A 21,465-nucleotide genomic window follows, 5' to 3' on the forward strand; every position below is an offset into this window, starting at 1 on the left:
CAGGCACTGCAATCCTGAAGATGTGCAATTTGAATCCACCAGATGCTCTGCTGGAGAAGGAGGGGCAATCTCCTCCTGTACCAGTTGGATCCAATTTGACACACAAAAAATAATAACAAAAAATATATATATTTGATATGATAGATCAAATTAAATGAATAACAAATATTTCATTTAAAATAATTTTATATCATTAAATCAATTATAAAGAATTAATACAATTATTTTATATGTTTGTTGTTGTGTACCATAATTTGGATCCTCTGGTGGGTTTTCAAAGGCAGTTATTCACACAGGAGGAGATTGACTATCCTTCTCCTGTGGAGAAGCTGGTGGCCTCGAACTGTGTCCCTTTGAGATTGTAACACAGTTTATTGCCACTAGGCCACCAGAGCTAGAATATATACTAAGAATATACCCTATGAAATACAGGAGAAGGATAGGCAATCGCCTCCCATGTGATTTACTGCCTCTGAAAACCTGTTAGAGGGTCAATTAGTGTCTAGCCATTTTATTTCTTCCCACTCAACAAGATCTGGAAGGTTCTCTCTGGAACCAACTAGTTTTCAGCCTGGGACATGGAAAGGGCAGGAAAAGGACAGAGAATTGGCATGACTTAAGCGGCAGAAGGAGCCAGGTTTTCTAAAAATGCAATACAGGCCTTAATTGTCCTATTTACTACTTACACCCTCATTAGATGTCCCTGGTTCAGTCTCCTCAGGGAGATAGAGAAGGAGCCACAGAGTTGCATAGGAAAGGCGAGGGGCTGGGGGGTGGGGTGGAGAGGCATAGGTGCCATTGCTGCTTATTGATGGCTCAGAGGCAGAATCCTCCTCTCTCATGTGGAACACTCGGGTTCAGTTCCGATCAATGCATCTCACACGAAGCCACCATCTGCCAGCAGTGGAGGTTTTCATGTTGCTATGATGCTGAGCAAGTTTCAGCAGAGCTTCTAGACAAGGACAAACTTGAGAGAAAAGTCTTCCAAAACGTTGTGGATCACACACAACATCTCCAGTCCCCAGAAGATCGTGGAGATAAACAACCAGTCATGAGATGGCACAGGACATGTTTTCCACTGTGTATGGGTCACCATGAGTCCCCTCTATTGCTGCAAACAGCCACATACATCTCTCAGCTCTGCCCTCTCTTCCAAAGCGGCAGTGTCTCCAGCTCTTGCCCCTTACGGCTTCATGTGGCAAGCTTAATCTACGTCTTGTTGACTGTCCCTTCTATAGACACTCAGTTTGAGATTTCTCAGCTCTGCTAATTCCTCCATCTGCTTCCATCTCCCCCAAATCTGTGGACATCTGTTGCCTGCTGACGTCATCTCTCTTCACTGTCCTTGTGTGTATTCACTTCCTTTTATGCCTGTGCTCTCATTTCATTGGGCCTGGGAGGGAACGGACATGTGCTGAACTGGCCACGCAGGGTAGATAGGGTGTCTCTGCAGATCTTTCTGAAGAGATTGCACTCCTGCTTTGCTTCCTTGACATACTCCAGGGCCCTGAACCAGATCTTTGCTCCCAGAAAAATGTGGCTTCCTTGTCATCAAGATCAATTTTATTAAGGAAAGGATAATAGCATAAATATAGTCTGAGCTCCGCTGTACCTGAAGATGTTTGCTTTAAATGAATTTTCAAGGGGATTTTATTTTTGTATAATTTGCTTTTCTTCCCCCTTACTGGTTTGCTCACAAAATTCACTTACATGTGTTTCACACTATTCTGTAATTTGCTTTTTCTTAAAAACAAGTATGATACAACTTCTGATTAACTATTAACAGCTCCACTGAGATGGGTCCTGGCTCATCAAGGCTTCAGACAAGTTTCAACTTTGACCGAAATGAACTGAATCGTCTCTAGCTGACATCTTTTTGAAAAGTCAGTAGAGTGACCTTTCGCAGAAGGAGTCTGACTTATTCAAGGAAGCTGAACAGTATCTGAGGGCCTGAAAAGTCCTTTGACACCCCAGCAAGACCACACATGTGCTTTTAGGGTTCTTACTCATCAAAGCAAACCCTCCTAGCCCTAGCAGACGTGCACACGGAGCCTTTAATTGGCGTGGATGATTGTTGTTAGCCACTGTTGAGTTCGTTTAATTTGTAGTCACCCCTTATACAACAGGGAGCTCTGGCATCTTAGTGGCACGGAATTGAGCTGTTAACCCAAAGGTCCATGGATTGAATCCACCAGCTGTCCCGCAGGAGAAAGATGGACATTGTCGTCCTATATGATTTACTGCTTCTGAAAATCTGCTAAAGGGTCAGCCTTGGGTTGGTTCCAACTCGATGGTACATAACAACAACACTTTATGCAATAGAATTAGACATTACCTAGTCCTGGGATGTCTTTAGAGTCAATGATACGCATCAATGCATTATTTTTGCCCTGGGCGGGGTAAGTGGTTAGGCATTTGATTACTAAGGGAGAGGTTGGCATTTGGAATCCATCGAGAGATTCTTCAGAAGACAGATCTGATACTCTGTGGTCAGGACAAGCTCCACTCTAGGGGAGTTCTACCCTGTACACACATCAGAACCAACACATGGGAGCTAAAAGGAATGGTTGCAGCCACTGTGTATTTTGAGCGTCTTCCAACCTATGGAGTTCATCTTCCAGCCGTTACACAGGGCAAAATTCCGTTGTGGTTCATGAGTTTTTAATGGACTAAATAATGGAGAAAGCTCTGGTGGTGAAGCCCACTGAGAGTTCTAGTGTTAACCCAAGTACTGGGGGAGGTTGAGGCGCAGTCCCCTTCCATTAACATGTACAGACTTGGCTGCCGTGAGTTTGAGGTTTTTTTTTCAGTTGAGGAAGCAGATTACTAGGCCCTTCTTTCCATTCCACCTTAGTCTGGGGACTTTGCTCTTACGTGTCCATCATGGGTGACTGACTGTCCGTTGATATGTGACTGGCAGCTGGGTTTTCAGCCTCGACAGGATGAGACACAGGCGGTGGGTTAAAGGTGACTTTATACTCTGTGACGGATCTCTGGTGGCTTAGTCTGGAGGGAGTTGCACTGCTCTAATCCTAAAGCTGCTCCTCTCAGTTCGAATCCACCAGCGGTTCCATGGGAGAAAGATGGGCAGTCTCCTCCCGGGTGATATTGCAACCTTAGAAATCCCAATCTTCTGTAAAGATTTAGCTGTGGAAACTCTGTGCAGGCAGCCCTAGGGTTGCTGTAACCCAGAAGGGACTATGAGGGGGTGGGTTCAGTTTGAGTTTGGTGGGGTTTGTGCCCTGTGGGCGGGGCATAGGGAGGTGGGCGTGGTTTGTGGAGGCCACACTGATGAGCGCGCATCTTGTCTGTCCTTCCGTTTCCAGGTGCCCCCTTTCAAAGGTCTCAGCATCCTCACGCTACCTCCTGCCGCCACTTCCACCTGGGCCCCCCACAGCCGCAGCAGCTCACCCCCGACTTCCCCCTGGCCCACCCCGTGCAGTCGCAGCCGGGCCTCAGCGCCCACATGGCCCCGGCCCACCAGCACAGCGGCGCCCTGCACCAGTCGCTGACCCCGCTGCCCACCCTCCAGTTCCAGGACGTCACAGGTCCCTCCTTCCTACCTCAGGCCCTGCACCAGCAATACCTCCTGCAGCAGCAGCTCCTGGAAGCCCAGCATCGCAGGCTGGTCTCGCACCCCAGGTCAGTGCAGCGGAGGGGTGGGGTCAGGCATCGAGTATGGGCTCCCAGGCCTGCTTCCTACCTCTCCAGTGAAATTCCCTGAGGACCCACCTGTAGGGATTGGAGTGCATGGGGCATAAGGGGGATACACACATACACACAGAGTTATGAAGGAGAAGTTACCATAACTTAGAGTAGTCAGGGAGGACTTCCTGGAGGAGGTAAGCTGTGACCTGTGCGATGAACTCTGTAAAGAGTGTGGAGAAAGGTCAAGAGATAAGAAGAGATGAAAGTGTGTGCAGGAGGTGGGTCTGTGTGTCTGAAGACAGTCTTGCCAAAGACAGAGAGAGAGCAGCCGGAGAAGAGAAAGAAGAGATGAGAATGTTCAGGTGAGATCAGATGAGACCTGAACCCATGTGAATGTGCAGTTCTTGGAGGCCGCTCAGCCCAGCTGCCTTCTTTGGAGTTTGAGTGAAGCCCACTCTTCCCTCTATAGGGGGATTATGAGAGGCATCCTGGGCTGACTGGGGTTGTCTGGAGCTCCCAGGAGCTAGGCTGGCCCCAGCAGCCCTGACGCTATGAGCCTTCTTCCCTCTGATGCAGGCGGAGTCAGGAGCGTGTGTCTGTCCACCCCCATCGCCTCCACCCCAGCTTCGACTTCGGCCACCAACTGCAGACGCCTCAGCCCAGGTATTTGGCTGAGGGCACCGACTGGTGAGTCTCTGGGGCCTCTGAGGGGAGGTTGGGTATGTGAGGAGAGGAGCCTTGCTTTGTTAGAAGAGTTCCTGTTTCCTTCACTTAAAGGCTTTAGGTGACCTGGTCCTCAGGGCCAGGGCTCTTACCTGGACCTGGTTCCAGCAATGAGCTCTGATTTAACAGAATGCTGCCTTGCACTCTCTGTTCAGGGTCGTTCTGTGGGGCAGAAGGAAACACGGATGCAAAACATCTCTCAAGGTTAAATGAGTCTAAGTGCGGACTGGAGACTTCTGAATAGCTGGGGTGGTCAGGGAAGACTTCCTGGAGGTGGTAGACCTCAAGGAGTCACAGAGAAGTGCCTAGACAATGACAGCAGTGTACTCAGAGTGAGAAGGGTCTGTAAACACAGAGCCAGCGGAGGAATCTCGGCCCTGAAGCAGTAAGGCCGACCCTGGTGGGATGAGAAGTGGGAGGAGAGGGTATGGTTGTGTGTCTCTCTGGTCCCTCTGACATCGCCCCACAGTCTTGTGCACTCAGGATGGTGATCTTCCCTGGCCTGGGATACAGTATAGCTAGATTTTGGCTTCTGGGGTTGATTAAAGGGTTGATCTAAATTCAGGTCAGATCAGAACACGTATAGACTTGAAAAAGACATGTAGTTCACTGAAGTATTTAGAGGGAGAGAGCATCATGTTTGAAATGTATTTTTAATTATTCACAAAAACCTAGATAAATATAAATATGGACACAAAATATATTTATATGTATTCATATATAGCATCTATGTTTATCTTTCTATATATATTATATATCTCCATGGAGAAATGTGTGTGTGTGTGTGTGTGTGTGTGTGTGCGCGCGCGCGCATGCGTGGGTGCACGTATGCATGTGTGTGTACAGAGTGAGAGAGAATAAAAAATCAGAGTAAAATATTAACATTGGAGAATCGAGGTGAAGAATCAGGAGCCCTGGTGGCACAGTGGTTAAGCACTTGGCTGCTGAAAGGTCCATAGTTTGAACATCCCCAGCTGCTTCATGAGAGAAAGTTACCACCCTGGAAATTCTACAAGGCCGTTCTACTCCATCTAATGAATTTGCTATGTTTTGGAAGCATCCTAGCGACAATGGACTTGGTGGACAAAGGGCATTCAGACATTCTTTGTACTGCTCTTAGAAATTCCATGTAAAAAATTTTTTAAAGAACATCGAAAAGGAAAGGAAAATTAGTGGATAAAAGGCACTGTTTTGGAAAACCCAACACACAGCCGGGTTGTGTGGTTTTCTGGCCTGGCCAACTGTCCTCATCCAGGGCTGCTTTGGGAAGCCTTCTGGACATCCAGGAGTGACTCAAAAGGATAACACCAGTTGATTGAGCACCATTAAGAGATGGAATTGTGCTGCCTATAATTACACATTTTAATCTTAATCTCTCTCCTGTGGTTACGATCCCTTTGGGGAATCTGTTGCCTTTCTAATGTTGATGAGACAAGATGCAGGGTGTGTCTTGAGTCAATCTCTTTTGACATAAAAGAGACATACAAGCAAACAAGAAGTAGAGATGGGAAAGACAGATGTTACATCACATGAAGCCAGCCCAGGAGCAGAAGCTGAAAAGGACTTATCTGTATGTCCCAGAACCGACACAGAAAGGCTTCCTCTAGAACCAACACTGAATTTGGATCTCTAGCCTCTCAAACCAAACAAATACATTGCTATTTGTTAAAACCATTTCATTTGTGGCATTTCTGTTATTATCGGGATTGAGAACAAAGGCAAATGCTGAAGATGCTTTTAAATGCAGGGGACACTTGTTTTCACATGCTCCATATTTTCCTGCCCTCCGTTCACTCTCAGATACACCTCCATTAAGCTGAACAATCCCTGAAAAAATAGATTGCACCACAACCAACTTCAGCCCAGCTCTTTTTAGAATTATGAGTCAAATAACAAAGATACAGTTGCAGTTTGGGTTAGATTCAGTCCCTCAGCAGTCACTCAACTTACCACACATAATCTGCATATGGTGAAAATATTTGAACAAACCCACAGGGTCCAAGGTGGCATGTGTGGTTGACCAGGAGACCAGGTGGGGCATTTGTCTTGGAGAGAAGTCAGGAGAAGTCATATGTGTGTTAACTCTATTTCCATCTTTCTTTAGTTAATCAAACTTCTTTGTTCATCTCCTTTGTTTTAATCACCCTGCATTCCTGATCCATGCTTTCTGTCTTCTTGTTGTTTGCCATCGAGTTGGAAATAACCCATAGCTGTACCTCTCACAGGTTTCCAGAAGCTGTTAATGGCATGTGAGAAAACTGCCCATCCTACTGGGGAGCAGCTGGTAGATTTGAACTGTGCACCTCTGAGATTACATCCCAGCACAGTCTCTTACCAGTAGGCCAGCAGAGCTCCCTACTTGCCGTGAGAAGCATTTAAAATTGAGACCCTGCTTAACTGATCCTGGTCTAGCTGGGAAGAGGGAGGCCCCTTCCCGCTCGCCCCCAGTTTCCTATCTGGCTGCTCTGTCCCTGCTTTCTAAGGAGGAAGTCTTCTCCAGAGGAGGAGGCGGCAATGATTTCTCCTCCCATGTAATTAGCTCTGCTCCAGCAAGGGTCATCAGTCTCGTGGTAACAAGGGACTTTTGTAATTGTGATAATGCTAACTCCATCCCCAGCTCGCTTTCCTGGAGAGGCCTCTTCTGCCAGATGAGCAGCTTGATCGATGGAGGACAGAGCATGCGTTAGAGCGGGAACTTCTCTGACTCTGCAAGGAGCCCGGTGGGAGGCGGGAGAGGGCAGTGTCTGCAGCTGGAATCCTGTCCTAGGGCGTTTCAGTTATTGGCCTAGGGACCCTGGTCCTGTCTCAACTGAGGCAGTCCTAATCGTTTCCCTTTGCTTTGGAATATTCCAATCCTACTCAGGCAGCTTCTCCCAGCTGAGTATCCTAACCTGAAAATGCTGAGAGAAATTCAAGAAGCCCCGAATACATGGAGAAGTATATCGCATTCATAGATTAAGAGACTCATTATTTTCAAGATATCACACTTACCCCATGTTGGACTACAAATTAAATCCTAACTATTCCCCTTTTCTGACCCAGGCCCTATAATCTGAGCTCTGATTTTAAGTCATAGCTCTCCTGGTCCTCCTCTGACTCAGTCCTGGCTTCTCAGCTCGAACTCTAAGCCCAGTGTGGACTGCGCCCTGCTCAACCCCAGCCGTTGTCCTGGCCAAGGCAGACCCCTCTAATACCCGGGGCCTGTGGGCAAGGAGTGGGTGCAGGATGGCAGGCTCCTGTGGTCCTTTTCCTCAGGCAGCCCCTGCCTCATCAAAACCTCTTGGGGCTCTGAACATCTGGGTTCGCCCACAAGATGATAACCCAGCAGTTTGGGGAGACATTCTTTGGGAAGAATTTAAGGGATTGCATAACAACCAGACCACAGCACACTTTCCATAACACTAGCAGTGGAAAATAAAGTTAAATGTGATGTCTAGACATAGCTAGGGGAGCTCTGGTGGTCTAATGGATAAGGAGTTGGCTTGACAATCCAACCCAAAGGCAGGTGGTTTAAGCCCACTGGCCACTCTGAAAGAGAAAGATGGGCAGTCTCTTCCTGTGTGGTTTCCAGATTCTGAAAATGCGCTGGAGGGTCAACTACATATCAGTGTCAACTCAGTGGCACTTTTGTAACCAAAGCACTATACATTGACAATTTCTAGAAGAAATTCCCCATACAAGTTCTAGTTTAAACTTGTGGTAAGCTCCAGGCAAAGGCTGACCTGTTGGGTATTTTCTTGATCCCTCAAAACTCATCCAAGTTCTAACAGGCTGATGACAACAGTGGAAAGGTAAGGGAAGCTGCTGTAAGAGGCTAAGGACTCCTCAGAACAAGTCCAACCCAGACTTCTTGGGTTCTGTGGAACTGCGCATTACTGAGAGAGGCTGGATGCAGGAAGGGATTGTCTGATGGGACTACAAGTGGGGGATCCAAGAGCCCACCCTGGACCAACCAGGATAGACGATAATACACATCTGGGTACACAGACTTACTGGGTTTGCTTTCTTGGAACTGGGGTAACTCTGTTTGTGCTACGCTCCAAGTTCCTTGCTTTTGGTGAAATTCCCTGAACATCTCTTTGCTCCTTGAACTTGCTTGTCCCCCAGAGACGGCTGGTGTGCAGAGCTTCAGCCGTATGAAGGTGTTCCATAGAGCCCCTTTCCCTGGAGAGGTGCAATGGGATGAACCCAGGCAAGGCTCAGAAACCCTGGGTGGTGCCTAATGTATTAACCAAGGATCTTGGATAAGACAAAGGCTTTCTTTTTGTCTCATCTGGCCTGCTCAAGTGCAGGACTGGCCTAGTCGATTTCTAAGCCTGGTTCCAACTGACTCCCTCCAAGAGTTTAGCTCATTTTCCAAATGACAGACTCATAATGAGTTATTTCAGAGATTCGGGCTAATAATAACCCCTTGCATTTGTAAGTGCTCTTGCAGAGGGCTTTCACATCCATTTTCCCATCTGATCGCCCAACTTCCCTGTGAGGAGCAATTGCTCTCATCATTTTAGATGAAGCTCAGAGAAATGAACTCACTGGAGAAGGTCTCAGCTACATGGGGTGGAACTGGGACAAGGAGCCTGGCCTTCTGATGATGAGTTCCTGTCCTTCTTGGACAGTGCCGTGTGTGTGTAGCCTGTGAGGAGGGTGATCAGTCCTGCTTTCTCACAGCAGCTAGATCTGGGCTATGGAGAGAGAAGCGGGTGAGGCTGGACCCTGGGGACTGGTCAAGAATTATGCTACCAATGCAAAGATACGAGGTTTGAATCCACCAGCCGCCCCACAGCAAAAAGATGGACATTATTCTCCCATGTGATTTACAGCCTCTGAAAACCCACTGGAGGGTCAGCTTCGGGTCAGTTCTGACTTGATGGCACAGAAAAACATGCCACTTCTCTGCACTCACTGTCCTTTAAGCATGACTGATTCAGGGAACAGGGAACAGGGCTCAGATCCCCTGATATCAGGGAAGCTGATAGGTTTATTGTAGCCTCTGCCCCAGAGCCATCTCAGAGGACACTGTTCTGAATGAGCACAGCCAAACCCATGCTTCACAGCCCATGTGGAAACCAGAAGCCCGAGAAGCAGCAGGCACAGTGGGAACTGAGAAGGGGCATGAGCAGGGCCTGCCCAGGGCAAGATGAGGAGGAAGTGTCTCATGCCCTCTTCTGACATGGGATCTGAGGCTGTGCCTTCAGAGACCCCAGGCTTTCTTTCAGAGATGTTTGTAGAGTTTGGCTGTAGTGTGGAAATCCCTGAAGGCTGCCTGTATCTGGCTCACCGTCCTTATCTCTGTCGTTCCTGCGTCTCAGGATAGTTCTACTGACTTTTTAGACTCCAAAGGGCTCCTTGGAGGCAAAAATGCTAAAGCTTCATCTCACATACTTCAGAAATGTTGCTAGGAGAGGCTATTCTTTGGAGAAGGACATCATGCTTGGAAAGGGGAAGGATGGCCTGAAAGAAGACCCTCAATCAGGTGGATTGACACAGTGACTGCTGCAATGGGCTTGAATGTGTCAGAGTATGACGGCAGAGTTCAGATCTGTTATTCATAGGATCATTACGGGTTATACTCAACTCAGCAGCACGTACCAACAACAACTGGCTATTTTTCACTTGTTTATGAGAGACACACGTCATCTACTTCTTTATGTATCTGGTAGTTTTTTAGGGAATGATGGATGTTGTGGGTTACATCTTGTTGAGAACCTGGATTTGTTTTATTCCTTTAGAATCTTGGACTTTGGTCTGATGTACATTACTTGCAGGAGAGGTTGATCTTTTTTTTTTTATTAAATTTTATTAGTTTTAATGAACATTTACAGAGATTTTGGGTTTTCATTCATTCATTGTTGCACTGTTTTCTCCACCCTCCTCCCCAGTTCGTTCTTCTTTCCCTCCCCCATGTCTGTTTTAATTGTCCAATTGCCACAGTGCTTGTCAAAGCCAGTTCTGATTAATCTCCTTTGTCAGTGTGTCCCTTGCCATTCCCTATCACTCCTCCCTGAGAGAAACTTCATCCTGATTCATAAGGGAAAGGGGATGGCGTATTCTCTTAGCTACTTCCTGCTGAAAAGGGACCCTGTGGGTTTCAGGGTGAAGGTCTTCTCTCACTACTCTAAAGAGCCCCTTTGGCAGTAGGAAACACATAGACTATTATGGAGATTGATTTTGGAATTTAGATGCACTGTTATCAATTGTGCTTAGCCGTACATGTTCATATCCTTGAAGATGTATCATGGAAGTGTTGCAGCCTAGAAGATACAAATTTAACTAACAAGTTAAAAGTGCATGAGTCAAAAATTGAAAAGCAATAATATTCCGAGTAGAGGTTCTAGTAGTGGCACAAATCAAGTTACAGAGGTAAGGTGGTTCCATTGCCATCCTTACTCTAACTTAATTCTTTTTTTTTAAATTTAAATTTGTTATTAATTTCAGTGAAAATTTACAGAGGCTTTGGATTTCCATTCATTCATTGTTGTAGATTTGTCCCCTCCCAAGACTCCCCCGCACCAGACATTACCCTCTTGGAAAAGTAAAAGAAAAGATTCTTTCATTATTTTACAAACCCTCCCCCAGGTCCACTCCACCATGTAGCCATTGCTCTAGACTCCTGTCATGACAGAAATACCTAATCACATATCTCTTTCAAACAGTTTTCTCCCTTCTCTGTTTCAGTGCAGTATACGTTATTGAACCCATCTTACTCAGTCTCTCCCCAACCCCAAGGACAGTCCCATTCTACAACAGTAGCACCATGCAATATTTGTCCTTTTGTGACTGGGATATTTCACTCAGCATAATGTTTTCCAGAGTCAACCATTTTGAATAATATTGCATGAGTTCCTTGTTTTTTAATGCAGCATAGTATTCCATTGTGCGAATATACCACAGCTTCTCTAGCCATTCGTTTGTTGATGGGCACTTAGGTTGTTTCCAACTCCTTGCTATTGTGAACAAAGCTGCAATAAACATGGGTGTGCATATATCTGCTTGGATGTCAGCTATGGTCTCTTCAGGGTATATTCCCAGTAGTGGAACTGCTGGGTCAAATGGTATCTCTATTTGCAACTTTTTGAGAAAGCGCCATACCGCTTTCCACAGGTGTTGCACCATTTTACACTCCCACCAACAGTGAATAAGGGTTCCAGTTTCTCCACAACCTCACCAGCATTTATTGCTTGCTGTTCTGTTAAATTTTGCTATTTTGACTGGGGTGAGATGATATCTCATAGTTGTTTTAATTTGCATCTCTCTTAGGGCTAGGGATTTTGAGCATTTCTTCATGTGCTTGTTAGCCATCTGAATGTCGTCTTCGGTGAAGTTCCTGTTCATATCCTGTGCCCATTTTTCTATTGGATTCTTTATCTTGTTGTGGTGGAGATTGATCTTTTTGAGGCTTGTTTTTAAATTTTTTCTCAGAAGGTCTAGAGTGCCTGTGAGCCAGTCTTACTCTGATATCATGGAGTCGTCATGCGTTGGAAGTGACTTGATTGGTTTAGGGCATCTCTAGAGGAGAGTCTATTACGGCCCTGTTCTAGTAAAGCTCAACACGCCTCGAGGCTTTTCTGGGGACCCTGCTACACTGAGTGTCCCCAGTGGTCATCAAGGACTTTGTGCTTTAATTGTTTGCAATGCAAATCTCCCAGCCTTGCTGAGCTTTGGGATTCATCCTCTGTTCTTTAGTTGCTCCTTGTTAATCTGATGGACACTTACCCCACACATTCCAAGTGCAAAACCACAGCCAAGTGGAGTCCAACTAATAGCAACTCTCCTGGACAGAGTAGAAATACCACACAGGGTCTCCAAGGATGTCCGTCTTTACAAGGGTGAACTGCCTGTGTCTCATGGAATGGCTGGTGACTTTGAACTGATGACCTTTCAGTTCATGCCTCCATTCTTACAGTATCACACCACCAGGACTCCTCATTCTTTATATATTCATCTTCCTGTTCAGCCAAGTTTCGAGGTGAACCTCTGCAGGTTTCTCGAGTTCTCATTCTGTGTAGCTCCCTCCTCCCTAAACTTTAGGAACAATTTGCATATCAATGAGCAGAAATGCAAATTTTCAGAGACCTTGGATTCTCTGAATTAAGATGGCTAAATGCTCAGCTCATCAAGACCACGGTGCCCTGCTCGAGGCCCCTCCCTTCTCTGTGATCTGGAATGCACCTGCAGGAGAAACGTCAAGGGGGTTGCAGAGCCCACCATGCTTGCTTGTTTGTTCCCCGTTCCCATTGGTCACAGAGCTGTATGCCTGTTCACCAGTGTCTGAAGACGGCTTTGCATGTATGTTGACCAATTTCCTCATGGTTTACAGTGGAAAAAGACTTCTAATTCCTGTTATTACCTCGAAAGTGAAAGCATAAATTATTTTCCCTTTATATTATCCTCTCTCTCTCTTTACGTTTATGTGGTATGTGTATTGTTGTTGTTGTTATGTGCTGTTGAGCTGCTTGTGACTCATAGCGACCCTATGTACAACAGCCCTAAACTCTGCTCTGTTCTGAGCCAATCGCACCGTCTCTGATACACCCATTCTGATTACCCCAGTCACTGAATCAGTCTACCTCATAGAGGGTCTTTCCCTTCTGCACCATCCCTCCGCCCTCCCAAGTATGATGTCCCTCCCCAAGGACTGATCCTTCCTTGCAACATGCCCAAAGTATGTTAGACGGAGCCTCAGAATCCTTGCCTCCAAGGAGCCACCCGGTTTAACCCTCTCCAGGATGAATCTGTTTTCCTAGCAGTACCCTCAATACTCTTCTCCAGCATCAAAGCTCAAAGGCATCAATTCTCCTTCTATCCTCCTTAGTCATTGTCCAACTCTCTGATGCATAACAAGTGATTGCAAAAACCATTGAGTCAGATGATCACATGATGTATTATTCTGGAGATGAAAAGGTGAGGAAAAAAATGGTATGTGTATATGTTCATGTATTTGGTGGTGTTTTTACGTGCTATTGAGTCAAAATCCACTTATAGCTGACCCTCCAATGGGTTTTCAGAGGTTGTAAATCACACTGGAGGAGAATGCTCATCTTTCTCTCCTGGTGCAGCTGGTGGATTCGAACCATGTGCTTTTGGATTGGCAGCATAATTCCTTACTACAAAGCCACCAGAACTCCCGCATACGTATATATGTACTTGAAGGTATAGTTTACTTTCACTTTGGTAAGAAACTGTACTGCAATCCCGAAGGCATGTGGTTCAAATATACCAGCTGCTCCACAGAAGGATGGACAATCTCTTCCCATGAGATTAACTGCCTCTGAAAACCCACTGGAGGGTCAGCTCGGGTTAGTTCTGACTACTTGATAGTACACAACAACAACAACAACATGGTAAGTATGAATGTAACAAGATACCATATCAACATTTTTCACATGTGTAATTCAATGGCATTGTTTATCAGCCATCACTTATTGCCTGTCTATTTATTGGATTCTGCTCATGTCCCCCATGGTCATCATGTAATGTTTGCCTCAGTTTCCTGTATTTCCTTTACATTGGCTTGATCAAATAGATGTTCACATTTTTGTTCTTGGCAAAAATAGGTGGTTTTGTGTTCTTGCTCCAGAAAGCACTTACTGTCTGCTGATCAACCTTTATGTGGAGTTCGCAGCAACTGATGATTTTTGCCTACAGCCTTTATTTCTTTGTTGTTTACCATTGAGTCAGAACCGACCCATAGCTCACTTTCAGGTGGGTTTTCAGAGGCTGTGACTCATATGGGAGGAGATTGCCCAGCTTCTCCTGTGGAGCAGTTGGTAGATTCGAACTGCTTACCTTCAGGATTGCAGCACAGGTTTTTGTCACTATTTCTTTAGGGGATGCAAAACAGTGACACGTAATCTCATCATTCCTTATGCGTTGGTTAGCTGGAGTATTTTTATAGACAAATTTCCCCTCACCAAGTATCACTTGCTCTGAAGTACAGTTAATAGAACAAAGGCAGGATAAAGTCTTGATTCTTTACTCCCCCCTTTACTTTTATTTAGAAGTTTTCAAGATAAAGACGTGGCTAGTTCCCTTACATTCTTTAAAGGTGACCAACACTTTCATGCATTTCAACATCAGGATGTGTTTCAGTCCTGCAGTTAAGCTCATTGATGTGCAAATTGTTCCAACTCTGACCAATGGGAGCTTCTTCAGGATTGTTCTCAAGGTCCTCTGACGTGACCCTGGTGGGCTTCGATGGCATCCTTGCTTCTGATTATTCCACACTCACAGGCACATTTTCTCCCTCAGGCCTGAGGTTACCCATTTCTCAAGGAGTCTTCTGCCATTTTCCAGCATATTTACTTGTTTATTTTTTTATTTATGGTTACGTTTATCTTCCTATTGTTATCTATCTATGTATTTGTCCATCTGATCATCTGTATGTGTTTGTAAGTGAAGAGAGCGTTTTGATGCTTTTAGGAGGAGTGAGTGGCCGAGGAGAGCCTTTCTTCCTTCTCAGGTCTTGTTTGGTTGTTTTCTCTACAATGTGGAAAACAGAGCTTCTGCTCCCTCCTCTGTTTTTTGTTTTGTTTTGTTTTGTTTTCAGACTTGGTCTTTCCTTTGTTCTGTTTCCCTGGACTATTCTATTTGGAGTCTTCTTTCAGCTGCTTTACTTTCAGAGGAGAGGGTGGGCTTTGTCTTGGAATCTATTAGTTTCAAGAGGTCTTATAAGACTTAGATGGAGTTCCTGGGTGGTGTAAATGGCTAATGTCTTAGTTGTCAACCAAATGTATGGAGGTTCCAGTCTGCCCAGTGCCTCAGAAGACCGACCTGGCAAGCAAACTGCAAACAACCATTTATTAAAAATGCTATGATGCAGTGGCAAGGAGCTGCAACTACAATCCCAGAGGCAAACGGTTCGAATCCACCAGATGCTCTGCCGGGGAAGGAGGGACAATCTCCTCCTGTACCAGTCAGATCTGATTTGACACGCACACAAAAGTAATAAAATTTAAAAAAAAATGCTATGATGCATGTTGCACCCGGACAAACCCGAGGCTGCCTTAAGTCAGAGTTGATTCCACTTGGCCAGTGTTGCTTTAAGGTTCCTGGAGTGGTGTGGTCCGCGGGAAGATGCTCTGCCAACCTAAAGGCTGTTCGTGCAGCTCTGAGGGAGAAAGATGGGCACTCTTCTTGCACGTGACTTACAGCCTTGGAGCCCCAGTGGCAGCGCCACGAATCGACTCTGACTTGATGTCCACATGCGTCAGTGTCTGAGCGTCAGATCTGGCTTAGCCCGTTTCCTCTCAGCCTCTGGCTCGTGACCCGCAAGGGGAGGATGAGAGCTGGGTGATCTCAGGTCCCCTGTGACACTGGCACTTTGTGCCTCTGGTTCCGCTGTGTGTGTCGGACGTCCCTGCCATGGCGTGGTGACGACTCTCGTGGCCTGGGGCTCACTGTGGCTGTGTCCCTGCAGGGATCTCAGTGTGGACGCTGGCCTGAGTCCTGCCCAGTTCCAGGTGCGGCCCATCCCTCAGCACTATCAGCATTACCTGGCGACTCCTCGAATGCATCACTTCCCCCGGAACTCCTCCTCCACGCAGATGGTGAGTGACCTGCCGGGCCTGGAAGGGACCACTTCCTGCTGGTGCCACCTCTCCCAGTCCTTCTGTCTGTCTGCCTTGGCTTCCGAGGGAAAAGAAAGGGAACCCACAGAACTAGACGCTGGTACTGCCGAGGGCAGCAGGATCCGCGGGTATGGCGAGGGGCATGGCAGGCTGTGTGTGTTCTGTAGGGAACAGGCGTGGGGTGAAGAGCCAGCTGGACAGCTCTGTGCCTCTCTCATTTAGTTAAGTCTGCAGCTCAGTAGTGATGCTGACCTCTCCCATCTCATGGGTGTGAGGGTTAAAGACATCCCAGAGGGTCCTGGGTCCAGGCCTGCTGGTCCAGCTCTGCCTCTCCCAGGAGTGGGCTGTTAGGGCCTTTGAGTTGCTAGCATTGCAAGCTGCGTGGACTTAAAGTGAAGACATCCACCCAGTGCAGCGAAGTGCTGTTTGCCTGAAAATCCTCTTATTTCCAAACAGCTTCATGCTGCCTCCCTTAGATGTAATTCTGCCCTCCAGCCCTTGTCTCTGTCATTCATTCAGGGGTTTGGACAAACAGCCTCTAATATCTTTTGATGTGCTGTGGATTCATGATGAAGCTCTATCTCCTAAGAATAAGAGGCTAATACTATTGAGCACCTACTATATACCAGGTCCAACTTCAAGCACTTGAGGTGAATTATCCTATTTAATCTTCTCAATATCTACAAGAATGGCCATTATCACGATATCACAGATTGGTAAACTGAGGCATAGAGAAGTGAGGTGCTTGGCCAAGGGTCTCACAGAGAGTGAGCTGAGGGGCTACAATTGTGGAACACCCCTGACTCACAGCTGGAGTTGTGGTGAAGTGAATAAAGACAGTTATTGCAATCACAGAGTAAGAGCTTATCTTTAATGAAGGTGTGATAATTTTGTCTACTATGGATTATTTTTATTATTCTTGATTTAAAAATAAACATTTAATTAAAACATTAATTACCTTTATTGGTGAGTTTTTGGAGCTCTGGTGGCCTAGTGGGTAATGAGTTGTGCTGTCAACCAAAAGGCAGGCAGATTGAATCCAACAGTTGCTTCAAGGAAACCTTATAACCTTTGAAAACCCTCTGAAGGGTCAGCTATAAGTCAGTTCTGAATTAAGGGTAATGAATTGTTGACTGAGTTTTTTTGCATCCCTTCAATTTTGTGCCCAAGATTTAGAACACACTTTCCTCACCCCAAAACTCTGAGGCAGGTTAAGGGCATAGACTCTGAACCCCAACTACCTAGGTTTGAAATTTTGTTCCTCTCATTTGATTGTATAGCTTTGGGCTGGTTACTTCATCCATCTGTGTCTCACTTTTACCATCAGTAAAATGGATATGATAAATGCACCCATATCTTTGGAGAAAGACATATTGATTGTTGTTGTTATATGTCGTCAGGTTTCCTGCGACTTATAGCGATCCCATGTACAACAACCCTAAACCTTGCTCTATCCCTTGCCAATCTTATTGTCTCCGACACACCTATCCCCATTACTCCAGTGAATGAATCAATCCATCTCATCGAGGGTCTTCCTCTCCTGCACTATCCCTCCACCTTCCCAAGCATGACGTCCTCTCCAAGGACTGATCCCGCCTTGCAGCATGTCCAGACTATGTCAGATGAAGCTTCAGAATCCTTGCTTCCAAGGAGCAGCCTGGCTTCACCCTCTCCAGGATGAACTTGTTTGTAATCATAGCAGTCCATGGTATATTCAATACTCTTCTCCAGCACCACAGCTCAAAGGCATCAACTCTCCTTCTTTCATCCCTAGTCACTGTCCAGCTCTCTGATGCATAAAGGGTCATTAAAAAAAAGGGGACCCTCAGTGAGATATGCTGATGCCATGGTTACAAGAATGAGCCCACGCATATATCTATTTCTCTTGTGAGAATGACACAGGATTGGGAAAATGTTGTTGCTGTATATAAGATTGCTTTGAGTCAGGTCATCTAGAGGACACCTAACAACAACTGGAGCCACACTATATGTGAAGCCAATGAAATCAGTTAATCACATGGAGTGCTTGGAACAGTACCTGCCATGCAGTAAGTGTCCAGTAGAGGTTAGTGGTTTCAGGATAGATTTGTTATTCTTCCTGGGACTGGCTCTTGATGAGGAGAGAGACACAGACAAGGAAAAGATGGCACCTGTGTCTCTTTATCCAAGGTGTTTTTCTCCCCAACAGGTCGTTCATGAAATCCGTAACTACCCTTACCCTCAGCTCCACTTCCTGGCTCTCCAGGGATTGAACCCCAGCAGACACACCTCAGCTGTACGGGAGAGCTACGAGGTAAGCCCCTTGGCTTGGGAATCATCCCACCAGCCCAGGACAAACCTGGCCAGCATCTCTTCTCCCTCCCCAATGGACAGGTGATAATAAGAAGTCTCTAGAGGTGAGAGGAAGGGGGTTGGGGAGAGGAGAGAGAGAAAGAGAGAGAGAGAGATGCTGTAGTTTTTCAGCATCGGGAAAGTCTTTCCATTCCTGCTGGCTTCTGTGGACACTTCCAGCTCAGAGTTTTCAGTGCCGCCACGCCCATCCTCATCACATGTGTGCATGTATGTGTTTGCATGTGCTGAATACATGTGTCCACATTTTTCTCCCCAGGAGCTTCTGCAGCTCGAGGACAGGTTGGGGAATGTGACCCGGGGAGCTGTGCAGAACACCATTGAAAGGTTCACCTTCCCTCACAAGTACAAGAAGGTGAGTGGACCAGCAGGCCAGCCTGCAGCTCGGGGCTTGGGGTGGTCTAATTGACTGAGGCCTGCCTGGCTGACTGAGAGATATCACCTCAAACCCGCAAGGTTTTGCTTAAGGGAGGGACTCTGAAGCTGCGATGCCTTCATGAGGTCTGCTCACTTCCTCTGTTAGGGGGTGAGTAGGAGGGAGTTGGGGGAACCTCTGTGAGTAAAGAAGGAAAGCTCTGTGTGTGTGTGTGTGTGTGTGTGTGTGTGTGTGTGTGTGTGTGAGCTTATGGCCTGGCAGTGGAAACCGGATGTATGTCCATGCGCACACGGTGGTGCACAGGCATACGCTTGAGCTGCGTAAAGGAACTGGGTGAAGAGCACTTGCCCAGACAGCCAGTTGTTAGAAAACAATTCTAAGCCCAATTGCAGATCCTGAAAAGCCTGATTTTCAGAAAATGAAAAGAGAAGTTTTAAAACCAGGAGACTTGAAAGATTAGAAAGACCAAGTAGGAAAGAGAAGGAAGCCTGAAAATGAGAAATCATTTCAAGAAGTAGAAATTGTTGTTGTTGTTGTCGTCAGGTGCCGTCAGGTTGCCCATGACTCACAGCGACCCTGTGAACAACAGATCGGAGCCTTGTCCTACCCTGTGCCGTCCTCACTGTCTCAGAAATGCTGGAGCCCGTTGTTCCTGTCATTGTGTCAGGCCGTCTTGTTGAGGGTCTTCTTCTCTTTCTCTGACCTTTCCCAGCATGATGTCTTTTCCAAAGACTGGCCAAATTAGATACAGTAAAGGAAGTTAGCAGGGAACTCTGGTGGCGCAGCTGTAGAGAGCTGTGCTGCCAACCCACACTGGTTTGGGTCTACCAGTGACTCCGAGGGAGAAAGACGGGCAGCCTCCTCCTGTGAGATTTCCAGTCTCTGAAAACAAGCTGGAGGGTCGCCTATCAGTTGGTTCAGACCCCACAGTAATGAGTGGAGTAGTGTATAAAAAGGTAAGGCTGTTAAGCTAAAATAGTAATTATAAATAAGAAATTATGAATTGTAGAGGGGGGAGAGATCACATGATGGGAGAACACCATACTAAATAGTAGTTGAGTTTCTTGGAAGCAGGAGTGGCATCCACTTCCTAAACAACATGCCTCCGGAAACTCTATGGACTTTGATAAATGTCAATAGTTGTAGAGGGGCTTCAGGCCGTTTGTTCATAGGGTCGCTATGAGTCATGCTTAACTCGAAGACATCAAAAAAAACAGTTGAGTTTCAGTGCTGTCTTTTTGTTGAGAATTCCTCTTGTATCTCTAATTGCTGTGGAGTCAGAATCTAGAGCTGACGCTCCAGTGGAATTTCAGAGGCTATAAACTATACACTGCAAGAGACTGTCAACTTTTTCCCAAGGAGAAGCTGGTGGATTTGAACCACCTGCCTTTGAATTAGCAGCACAACTCCTTACCCACTTGGCCATCAGAGCACCCCTCCTTTCTTGTCTTGCAGGACCAATTGAAAGAAAGCCACTCCTTCCAGCAAATACAGCTGGGCTTCTAGAAATTATAGCTGGGCTCTTAAAAAGGCAGAGAAGCATGTCTCTGCTCATACATAAAAGCCAGGAAAATTACGTGAGGCTGTGGATACAATGGATCTGGATTTGGTAGCATAGTGCTGAATGTGCCCACCTGCTAACCAAAGGGTCAGCAGTTCTAGCCCACTAATCATTTTGTGGGAGAAAGATGTGGCAGAGTCTGCTGTAAAAATGTACAGCTGAGGAAGCCCTATGGGGCAGCCCTACTGTGCACAGGATCACTACCAGTCAGAACTAGTTCCATGGCAGTGTATTTTAGTTCTTTCTCCTTTTTTTGGTGATTGAGATTACAGAGAGGTGCAGAAGCTCCTGTGTGGTCTGCAGTGGAGTTTAGATGTTACAGTGAATCTGAGAACAGGAGGAATGGATGTTCTCTTAGGTGGCGGCGAGGTTGTGGGACTCCCAGACAAAATCAGATTAGAGACCCCTCACACTGAGGATCAGGGAGCCGGATTAGGACACGTGGCATGTGGACCTGATCTCAGTGTCACTCTATGCATCACCTGCACGTCTGCGTTTGTGAGACTGCATTTTTCTCTTTGTAAAATGACCTTTACATCAGTTCTTCCTTGGAAAGGCATAGAATAGACAGCCATCTTCCCAGGGGCGTTAGGTGACAATTTCCCTGCCCTGCATGGAGATGAGAACTCGGAGGATGAGATTTTATTTACTGATTGGGTTTCTTCATCCACAGAAGCACCACTGACATGCACACTAAGCACCAATGGTGTGTGTTAGCCACCCAAGTGTGGTCAACACTTTTCAAATAATTAACTCATAGTGAATCATAGTGCCACTAAAGCCAGCAAATATAAACAAAATACCTTCAGAGTATCTGCTCTAGGGACTAGTTCCTGTCTTAGAAGAACTTTCTAGATAAGAAGAGAAATCTAACGGTCCAAGACAGTACGTAACACTTATTTCTGTAGAGTCAGAATTAATTCGTAGCTGGCCCCCCAGCAGGTGTTCAGAGACTGTGAAATGCATGGGAAGAGACTTCCCATCTTTCCCCTGTATAGTAGCTGATGGAGTCGAACCAACTGCTTTTTGGGGTGCAGTGCAACTCCTGTTAACATGGTAAAAATCACAGGAGTTAGATCCAGACTAAAGAATTTCATTTCATCTTCTTGTTAGTTTCCACCAAGCTTGCCTTGATTTCTAGCTGCCACTTTGTCCTATTGTTGTTGTTGTTGTTGTTGTTGTTAGGTGCCGTCGAGTCGCTTGAGACTCACAGTGACCCTATGTACAGCAGCCCTAAAAAC

General features: G+C 46.2%; 1 protein-coding gene across 1 annotated transcript in view; it reads left to right on the forward strand.

The window, feature by feature from the left end:
• RNF165 (ring finger protein 165) overlaps positions 1-21,465 on the forward strand; it is a 130,169-nt gene that overhangs the window by 105,068 nt on the left and 3,636 nt on the right. The window contains exons 2-6 of the mRNA XM_006891687.1: positions 3,327-3,642; positions 4,225-4,335; positions 15,788-15,917; positions 18,127-18,231; positions 18,547-18,642. Of these exons, the coding sequence (XP_006891749.1) occupies positions 3,327-3,642; positions 4,225-4,335; positions 15,788-15,917; positions 18,127-18,231; positions 18,547-18,642 (758 nt within the window). The remainder of the gene's footprint in view (positions 1-3,326; positions 3,643-4,224; positions 4,336-15,787; positions 15,918-18,126; positions 18,232-18,546; positions 18,643-21,465) is intronic.

Source organism: Elephantulus edwardii, unplaced genomic scaffold (genome assembly GCF_000299155.1).
Source record: "Elephantulus edwardii isolate Elephantulus edwardi_28Jun2011 unplaced genomic scaffold, EleEdw1.0 scaffold00103, whole genome shotgun sequence".
NCBI lineage: Eukaryota > Metazoa > Chordata > Mammalia > Macroscelidea > Macroscelididae > Elephantulus > Elephantulus edwardii.